This window comes from Nomascus leucogenys, unplaced genomic scaffold (assembly GCF_006542625.1).
Source record: "Nomascus leucogenys isolate Asia unplaced genomic scaffold, Asia_NLE_v1 Super-Scaffold_285, whole genome shotgun sequence".
Classification (NCBI taxonomy): Eukaryota; Metazoa; Chordata; class Mammalia; order Primates; family Hylobatidae; genus Nomascus; species Nomascus leucogenys.
In genome coordinates this window covers 1,951,237-1,961,639 of record NW_022095770.1, presented here as the reverse complement: position 1 = coordinate 1,961,639, position 10,403 = coordinate 1,951,237, and the positions used below count along the sequence as shown (strand labels likewise).

The window sequence follows — 10,403 nt, the reverse complement described above, 5'->3', positions numbered from 1 at the left end:
TAAGCATTTTAAGGGAGGGAAATGTGAGAAAGGAATGTATGCTGAGTGAGGCGGCCAAATGTACTATTTAATAAGCTACAGGAGGAGTCATGAATATTTGTGAAAAGACAAACGTAAGCATGTGCAATTGAGCTTCATGCCTCTTCATGGGTCACGTGTTCACAAATGGTGGCATTAGCATGATCCAAGGATGGACTTTTTGGCCCTCTGATGTTGAAAGATGAGGCAGAGGGTGTGAAAACCCTCACTGCACATCCTCTGTAGACTGGCCAGACCACTCCATGGTTGGTAGTCTCTTATCAGGAAGGAATGCTGGTCGGTTGCTGTGTTGAAACTGCAAAATGGAGGAGGAAGGAATCCAGTCACAGCTTCAGCTGGTGGGCTAAAGGCGATAAAGGAATGATTCATCTGTTTCTTATTTTCCAGAGCTGGTTTCTGCTTGCTCCTTAGGAAAGAATTCTGGTTAAAGGTTAATAAGGAAGGGGCATACTGAGGCATATCTGACCTCCCATCCTGTCATGGTCAGGGACTATTTTTTTTCTTTCTTTCCTTCTTTTTTCTTTTTTTTTTCCTTTTTCTTATTATACTTTAAGTTCTGGAATATATGTGCAGAACATGCAGGTTTGTTACATAGGTATACATGTACCATGGTGGTTTGCTCCACCCATCAGCCCATCATCTACATTAGGTATTTCTCCTAATGCTATCCCTCCCTTAGCCCCCCACCCCCCAACAGGCCCCAATGTGTGATGTTCCCCTCCCTGTCTCTATGTGTTCTCATTGTTCAACTCCCACTTATGACTGAGAACATGCGGTGTTTGGTTTTCTGCTCCTGTGTTAGTTTGCTGAGAATGATGGCTTCCAGCTTCATCCTTGTCCCTGCAAAGGACACAGACGCATCCTTTTTCATGGCTGCATAGTATTCCATGGCATATATATGCCACATTTTCTTTACCCAGTCTATCATTATTGGACATTTGGGTTGATTCCAAGTCTTTGCTATTGTGAACAGTGCTGCAATAAACATACATGTGACTCTGCTTTTAAGGTTTCTCTTTGGTCCCCTTGGCCAAGATGGGGTCCATTCAGTCAGCTGGGGGACTTAGGATTTTAGTTTTATTTCTCAGTGATAACATTAACCCTTCCCAGATACTTCAGAAGAGCAATTTGGCTTTGTCCTGAGAAAAAGTGATCTCCCTGACACTCCTTTCTCTTACCCTCCAAGGAAAGCACCATGGCAGAGATAACAACTAAGGACTGTTTTCCCTAGACCCATGTTTCCCACTGACACAACATCAACCATAGACACAAGTTTTGCTTAATGTTTTATACATTGAACACTAAGAACAAAGTGTATTTACAGTGTTGAGAACTTTGACCTCTCACTCACAAAGCATGCAACAGGGTATTTGGGAGGCACTGTTCCTGGTGAAGGCAGCTGAGAGGTAACTATCAGTGGACAGTAATCCCAGCATGTGTGGAGAACTGCCGGGATAAATTGAACAACGGCAGTTTGCGTGAAGCATGAAGGTAGCTCCAGGGAATGAACTCTCCCTGAGGAAAGAGAGGAGAGAGTCCACAAACTGGGTCTAAGACATTCTGAGCAGAGCATGGAGTATCACTCAGATGGTCTTCCAAGGTCTCCTGTCTAAGCTGCAGCAACATCAACAACAAAGGAGTAGATATTAAATGAACTAGAATATGACAGCACAAGAATTTAAGACTGGCCAGGTGCACTGGCTCACACTTGTAATCCCAGCAATTTGGGAGGCTGAGGTAGGCAGATCACTTCAGCCCAGGAGTTCAAGACCAGCGTGGATAACCCAGCGAAACCCCGTCTCTACAAATAATACAAAAATTGGCCATGCATGGTGGTGCATGCCTGTAGTCCCATGTACTGAAGAGGCTAAGGTGGGAGGATAGCCTGAGCCTGGGGAGTTCAAGGCTGCAGTGAGCCGTGATCACGCCGCTGCACTCCAGCTGGGGTGACAGAGTGAGACTCTGTCTCCAAAAAAAAAAAGAAACATTTAAGAATTTAAGACTGACATGTGATGATGGAACCAGCATCATCACAGCAGGAGAGATAGTATCAGCTTCATCTCAAGGAGAGAAGACATAACTAGCAGATTGGTTAATCTGGGGACAATCTGCAGACTGAGGGAGTGGCCTTGGCACAAACCACAGCACACACAGTGATGGGAGCCATTAACCTTGGTTAGACATCAGTGGGCACCAGTAGGAGCCAGGCAACAGTACCGTGGTCACTGTTAGCATTTGCAGACACCTGACTTGTAATATACTAATTTGATTCTAAATAACTTTGAGGGGGAGGGCCCCGAAATTCATGTGTAGTTCCCACAGTTAAACGATTCAAGTGACAAAAGAAACACTTTCAAAATAGGTTGGGTATTGCTCAAATATGGAAGATGGCAAGGTGGTGCTTTTTAGTACTGAGTTATTCAGTATTTCACAAAGGAGAGTTTCAGAGATGCTTTGAGCACTAATAGCATTGTGTCTCCCCAGGAGGATGTATAAGCTCTGGGTGCTTGCTTGAAATCAGTTTTGTCCTCTCATAATCACACCTCATGTGTAACTGACAAGCACAGAGAGTGAACTCTGGGTTCAGTCCTGCCATTGATCCTTCCTCAATGTGAGGAAGAGAAAAAATTAGTAGCACAATTCCTGGCATTTGGTAGGTGTTCAATAAATATTAACTTCTGTCATCCCTGGTAGGGACTTAAAAGAAAGAGTGGAACTGTCTAGAGATGCTCACTGTTGCATTTTACTGAGTAAGGTCCCATGAGAAATATGTTTATCATATTCAGATGAGGCCTCTTGTCCTAGTGATTCCACTTGTTTTATGCTGGCCTAAGTGGATGATGGGACTCACTGTGCTTAATGAATCTTAATGAAGCTGATGAAGACCTTTTAGGACGTGATTAACCTATAAAGTTCTCCTTCTGCTTTCAAGTGGCTTTATAAGAAGCACACAGAGAGTCAACACTTTGAAAAGAATGAATACAAATGAGAATCATGTCTGCTTTGCAAGAGGAAAGTTTATTAGGCGATTTGGGGAACTGCAATAAAGGTAGAAGCAGCAGAGAGAACAAAACACCTCATATGCCACTGTCACAGCTCCAACCTCTGACCATCAGAACTCAAACTGACTACAGGAGAGGGACCTGGGGTGAGGAGGATCAAGTCAGCCTAGGCTCAGAGTCAGACCCAAACGGTGGGCATTTGTTCTCCTTCCAGACCATGATTTGTGGTGATGCCTCGGGGTGGGGTCCGGTGGCTGATGGTTGTCAGAGAGGCGGAACTGGCCCACCAATGGTAGTTCTGTCTTCATGCTATACTTCTGCTGGCCCCAGGGTATCTAGTACCCAAAGGTGTTGCAGGGCCCACAGCGGGAACGAGGAACACAAAGATTGGTGACACAGGATCCAATGGGCTTTTCACATGCATTGGTGGTGGCACAGGGGTTGGAGGGCAGCCTGGGATGCAGAAGCATTAGACTGTCAGCATGAGAATGGTGATTCAAACAAAGGAGACTCAACCCAAAGAGACACAGAAACAAGCAGAACCCGTTCTCTGATGTCCTAGGAAGCCATGCCTTGTTTGGATCACTCCTTCTACAGAGTTCTGATACAGTGGCAGAAATGAGCAAAGAACATGTAAGGTGGAATCCTAGCCTTCCTTCTATGACCCTAGACACACAAGAAAGTCACTTCCTCCTTCTAAGCCTCAGCTTTCCCACCTGTAAGGTAGGACTGGTAGTACCAACCACACAGGATTATGAAAATTCCACAAGATTGTGTTCATAAAAATATTATGTTCGCTGGCAACTGCCGTACTGTTAGTTATTGATCATCATCCCTATTGACACTCAAATGCTCATCTCTAAGAAGGTGATAATGATTCCCACTCTGACTGCCTCAGATGATTCTATCAAGAATTAACGAAACGGTGGATTTGAAAGTTCTGTTTAAATCAGAAAAAGCGATCATTGTTACAGTTTCATTTTCCTTTTTGTGGTGACAAGACAGTCCTGAAGACAGAAAGATTTATTTACCCATTAGCATCCAAAAAATCTCTACTAGAGGAAGGAGTCAAGTCCCATGACTATCTTTTGTAAAAGAAAATATCTTTAGCCCGGATAATGTTAGCAACAAATAGCCTATACTTCCCACGGCTGTAATATAAAACTCTGGCCTCTACAGATAGATTGGCATCTGAAACTTGATTTTCAAAGTCCCTGTTTTATCCTACAGTAGAACAGTGCCTGTCCCTTGCAGGGGTGCTGCCCGCCAGGTACTCACTTGCAGTCCTCGCTCTCCAGCAGGCTCCGGTACGTGTTGATCTCACACTCCAGCCGGGCACGCACGTCCAGCAGCACCTGATACTCCTGGTTCTGCCGCTCCAGGTCACTGCGGATCTCCGCCAGCTGGGACTCCACATTGGTGATCAGTCTCTGCACCTGGGACAGCTGGGAGCTGTAGCGGGCCTCGCTCTCTGTCAGCGTGTTTTCCAGAGAGTCTCGCTGTGGTGGGGAAGATCAAGAGTGTCAGAGAGCTGCTCCTTATAGGGTTCCTCCATGGGGTTCCAAAAAACTCACAAGCTCCAAGAGCTAAGGAGAGTGTGTGGCCCCAAGCACATCCCCAGGACTCTGCCTCCCAACTTCCCATCGCTCACCAGCAGGTCTGAACAATACACACCAGGTTGTGCTGGGCCTGTAGCTCTATCTCCAGGGCATTGACCGTGCGTCTCAGCTCGATGATCTCTGCCTGATAGGACTGCAGCTGCTCCGAGCTGGACACCACCTGCTTGTTCAGCTCCTCGGTCTGAAACACCCAAGGGGAGAAAGGATCAGACCCTGCCTCCAGGGCCCTGGAGGGCCTCGGGTCCTGAGCAGCCACGTGCTTAGATGCCCACCTGCGTGGCGAACCATTGCTCCACTTCCCTGCGGTTAGTTTCCACCAGGGCCTCATACTGACTCCTGGTCTCGTTCAGGACCTGGTTCAGGTCCACAGCGGGGGCAGCGTCCACCTCCACGTTGAGGCGGTCTCCAAGCTGGCAGCGCAAGGTATTGACTTCCTAATGGAGAAAAGGGAAGAAATAAACCCACAGAAAGAAGTCTATCAATAACCTCTTTGAGGCAGTTCAATATGATGGGAAGAGGATTGCATTGCAGCTTAGGAAACATGAGTTGAAGCCCAGCTGTCACCTCTGGAGATTCTGGCCTCTTCTCTGAATCCCTTCCCTCATCTATATGATAAAGCTGCTGCATTAAATGATTGCTAATATTTCTACCCAATCCAAGATTCTATCATTTCTTTCTTATTTCCCCTTTGCTCAGTGATAAGCCTGGCATGATAATTGGCTTACAATTGTTGCTACTTAAATATAGAGAAACCAGGTTTCATTCCTCCTATTTATTTCATGGGATACGACTAGAGTATGACACATGTTTTCATCATGAAAACGTCTAATGTTTGAGACATGCATCTGATTTCATAGTATTGCATTCAGCCATGAGATCTAAATCAACCATTATTTGAGTTATTTCATTTCTCCCGTTTTTCCCATCCATCAGTTCATCCATCCATCCATCCATTCATCCATCCATCCATTTATCCAGCTTGAGTTCTAGTTATCTAGGTGAAACAGAGTGTAAGAATGTTTTCTATCTCCTTCCAGTCTCAGTCATTAACCTACCTGGCACCTCTTCAGAAGCTAATAGATAGCATCAAACAGTAGACAGTAATTTAAAGATATTTGTGTGACCTTTCAGCCATACATGTCTGGTCCCAAGGGGAAATAGGTCAGCCTACCACACTCCTTTGTGTAAAAAAGGTAAGCTGTCACTCATTCCCCAACAAGCCCCAAAGTACGTTTTGAGCAACCAGCAAAATGTTGTTAGGTCTAGGGTGCTTAGCAAATCAAGTCCTACCTTATCCTATTCAGGGGCATCACAGAGCTCTCAGTATTGGGATACTGGAGGCTGGGACTCTTACCTGCTCATGGTTCTGCTTGAGGGACAGCAGCTCCTCCTTCAGGGACTCCACCTGGGCCTCCAGGTCAGACCTGCACAGGGTCAGCTCATCCAGAATCCTGCGCAAGCTGTTGATGTCGGACTCCACCAGCTGCCGCAGGGACTGCTCCGTCTGGTACCTGCACACACAGCCAGAGGTCAAAAGAGGTCCAAAAAAAAAAGTCTTTGTTTCCCAGCCTTTACTTGGCTGACTTAGTCGATTTTATTATATTTTGAAATATTTTGAATTAAAAAAATTTAGGGGGAAAATACTCCTATACTGAGTGAGAAGGCCTATTTTGTCACTGAGACACACAGAAAAGGTATTGGTGGAATGCCTGTGGATAGTTTAGTCTAACACAAACTAAGTTTGTTCTAAGACGCTCATTTACAAGTTGCTATCAACTAAGCCCTGCTGTTTTTGCCATCTCAAGTGAATCAGTGCCCTTCACAAGCCTGCTCCAGGTTGTCCTGCCATCCTTTCCAGCCTTGCCAAGAAGCAATCTAGTGTTGTGGAAAAAACGCTGAATTCAGAGTCAGAGCCAGTCTTGTCATTAAATGACTGTAGATAGATACCTTGATCTCTCTGAGGCTTGATTTCCTCAACTGTAAAATGAAGACAAAACTAATACCTCATAGGGTTGGACTGAAGATGATACATGTAAAATTATATTGTAAAATGTAAGATCCCGGGAAAATGCAAAGGATTCTCATGACTGTAATAATAGTCATACCTTAAAGTATTGATTGATTCTCTGAAAGGCAATGGATTTTGCCTCCTGTTTTTGTGGTTTAATAACTTCTTTTTAGGGGGTTGACAGTGACTAATGTATACAAAGAGACCAACATGAAAATCACTTTTAAACTTATTCCAGACGTTGGGTTGAAAAGGAGTAAGAATGGATGGTGTCTTACAATCAAACTTAAAGCACGGGGCTGCGCGCAGTGGCTCATGCCTGTAATCCCAGCACTTTGGGAGGCTGAGGCGGGTGGATCACTTGAGGTCAGGAGTTCAAGACCAGCCTGGCCAACATGGTAAAACCCTGTGTCCACTAAAAATACAAAAACTAGCTGGGCGTGGTGGCACATGCCTGTAATCCCAGCTACAAGGAAGGCTGAGGCAGGAAAATCACTTGAACCGGGGAGATGGAAGTTGCAGTGAGCCAAGATCGCATCACTGCACTCCAGCCTGGATGAGAGAGGGAGACTCCATCTCAAAACAAACAAACAAAAAAAAAAGCTTAAAACACAGAATCTGAGCACCTATTGAAGAGGCTTTGACATTTAACCTAATCCTAACCCAATGCAAGAATCCTCCCAATATCATCCAGAAACTTCTGCTTCCACATTCCAGAATAGGGAGCTCATCACTTTGCAATTCAGCCTGCCCATTACTAGACTGCTCTGACGGTCAGGAAAATCTTACTTGGTTCTGAAGTCATCTGCAGCCAGCTTGGCATTGTCGATCTGCACCACCAGCCTGGCATTCTCAGACTTGCTGCACAGGATCTGGGGATAGGATTAATCATGAAATGGGTTATACTAAGAAATGCCTTGTGCCTTAAAGTGAAATGCTATTTTCTTTCAGCCACATTCCTCCCAAACCGCTTTGAGTCCTTTCAGATTTTCAGCTCTGAGATAAAAGGAGGATTTGATCATAAAACTGACCATTTCAAAACCAGGAAAACCAATGTGAATTCATCATGAATTCTATTCTTATCTGCTTCTGGCTTCCTGCAATAATTGAGGTTACTGAGTATCCAACCCTTGCATAAAGTAAACCAACCATCCCAGTTTACTTAGGACTGAGGGGTTCCTGGGATGCTAAAATGGGAAAAATCCCAGGCAAGCCAGAACAAGTTGGTTATCCAACACTCAAACCACCTTTGTTCCACCTGCTGACTTCTCTCCACTCTCCCCTTATATTGCCCTTGTTCATGCCTTTGCAAAAAGCTTCTTGCTCTACCCAGAATGCCCTCACCCACTAGCAAGACCGCTTGTGTAACCTACATACTTAATCAATGACACTCCTTATGACCTTTGTGTGATCCTTTTGTTTCCACATCTATCTCCCCTGTTAGACTGTGAGCTCCTGAAGGAAGGAGACCGTCTTACTCAGGACATTGTCCCCCACCCCAGCACTGTGCCTAACACTCGCCAACTCTGGGTAAATAAACGAATGATATTCAAATAGCACAACCCCTTTCTGGCATCTACTTTTCCAGATCTACAGAACAGTGGACAGTCAATTCCATCCCAGAATCAAGGGCTTGTACAATTGGATATAAACTCCCACTCATCCTTCAAACCCCACTCAGATATTGCCTCTTCCAGGATCCCTCCCAAACCTACACCCGGTATTCAGTCCCAATTCTCTGTGGACTCTTTGCTTATATCTACTTCTCTTCCAGAATGGATGGCCCCATATTGTCATCTGTATACATGGCTGCTCTAGAGGATGGTCCATGTGTCTGTAGATACTGCTGGAGTCAACAGCTCTCTTGTGTTGCCATAAATGCTATCTTTTGCTATAGCTTTGAAAGGCTTTAAATATTTGAAGATTTGCTTAGGAAATTCTTAGCATAGAAAATAATTCAGGTGCTTTCCAGTTTCATCCATGTCCCTACAAAGGACATGAACTCATTATTTTTTATGGCTGCATAGTATTCCATGGTGTATATGTGCCACATTTTCTTAATCCAGTCTATCATTGTTGGACATTTAGGTTGGTTCCAAGTCTTTGCTATTGTGAATAGTGCCGCTATAAACATACGTGTGCATGTGTCTTTATAGCAGCATGATTTATAATCCTTTGGGTATACACCCAGTAATGGGATAGCTGGGTCAAATGGTATTTCTAGTTCTAGATCCAGCAAACTATCGCAAGGACAAAAAAACAAACACTGCATGTTCTCACTCATAGGTGGGAATTGAACAATGAGAACACATGGACACAGGAAGGGGAACATCACACACTGGGGACTGTTGTGGGGTGTGGGGATGGGGGAGGGATAGCATTAGGAGATATACCAAATGCTAAATGACAAGTTAATGGGTGCAGCACACCAACATGGCACATGTATACATATGTAACAAACCTGCACATTGTGCACATGTACCCTAAAACTTAAAGTATAATAATAATAAAATTTAAAAAAAAAGAAAAGAATTCAGGTGCATACTTTTTGAAAATGCTATAATGCTCTGAAAACAAAACCAGGATATCATAATCAAACCAAAAAAATCAGATATTCTGGTTTGGAGTAAGAAGCCGTATAAGATTGCTATGACTGATTTTGGTCTAATGCTTCACTCTAACACCAGCCTGCATCCTTCCCTTGTGGGTCTACAACAGATTTTCTAAGACTACTTGATGTCATACCTAAGCCAGTGATCTATGTCTTTATCATTCTCAGCATTACTGTGAACAGACTTAGATCCATTCACAGTTTAGTATGTTAAATATAGGTAAGTAGTTCATTAAGCTGGCAGTGTGGTGCCCACCTCCTCACCTTCTGCTGGAGCTCCTCAATGGTCTTGAAGTAGGACTGGTAGCTAGGGCACAGCAATGGCTCCTGCTGCTGGGACCGCTCCCGGATGAGGTTCTCCAGCTCTGCGTTTTCCCGCTCCAGCTGACGCACCTTCTCCAGGTAGCTGGCCAGGCGGTCGTTCAGGAACTGCATAGTCTCCTTCTCGCTGCCGTTGAAGGAGCCCTCACAGAACCAGTTGCAGTTGCTCACATTGGCAGGGATGTTGCAGGCCCCAGGCAGGGTGCAGCCATGGCAGCTGGGGGGCACGCAGGGCCGGGAGGAGCAGCTGGTGCGGCAGCTCAGGCTGGGCAGGCAGAAGTTGTAGGGCATGGTGCAGGGAGGCAGTGGAGCTCTGGAAGTCAGTTTCAAAACCTGATTCCTTTTCCCTGGGATAAGCCTTGATCCTCTCCAAGGCTTTATATTCTGTCAGCAGTGGGTGTGGCAACCATGTCAAACATTCCCCCTTTTTACCTCCTTTGCTGATTTTTCCGTTTGTTATTTAGCCACTTCACCTGAGTCCTATACCTCATTAAATGTTTTACTCTGGCTTCCTGCTAAGTCAGGACTCCTCACAAAACATGCTGATTGGTTAAGTAAAAGCTTCATGGTTTGGCTTCAAAGTGACCAACCTTGCCTGCAGCAGTGCTTATCCATGGGACATTGAGCTAGAGTGAGAGCTGGGCCCTGTCCCCAGAGTAGGGGGCACGTCTGCACTTCTTTCTCCTAAATGAGGAAAGTCTTGTGTCTCATCCAGTTCATATTCAATTAAGACTCTGTGAGAAAAACCATGTAAGGAAACCCATCTAGAAACTAGACTATGTGATAGGGAATCCTGGAAGCTG

General features: G+C 45.0%; 1 protein-coding gene across 2 annotated transcripts; it reads right to left on the bottom strand.

The window, feature by feature from the left end:
• Positions 1-3,038: 3,038 nt before the first annotated feature.
• Positions 3,039-9,948, bottom strand: LOC100584806 (keratin, type I cuticular Ha3-II). Of its 2 annotated transcripts, none has more exons than XM_003279419.2 (7): positions 9,544-9,948; positions 7,458-7,540; positions 6,015-6,171; positions 4,933-5,094; positions 4,716-4,841; positions 4,320-4,540; positions 3,039-3,494 (listed from the first exon to the last, which is right to left on the bottom strand). In XM_003279419.2, the coding sequence occupies exons 1-7, from the start codon at positions 9,889-9,891 to the stop codon at positions 3,377-3,379; spliced, it is 1,215 nt and encodes a 404-aa protein (XP_003279467.2). In that variant the 5' UTR covers positions 9,892-9,948; the 3' UTR covers positions 3,039-3,376. The 2 variants fall into 2 exon arrangements, with proteins under 2 accessions (XP_003279467.2, XP_012359177.2); XM_012503723.2 differs by having other exon boundaries at positions 3,377-3,494; positions 4,320-4,536; positions 4,712-4,841; positions 9,544-9,891.
• Positions 9,949-10,403: the final 455 nt, after the last annotated feature.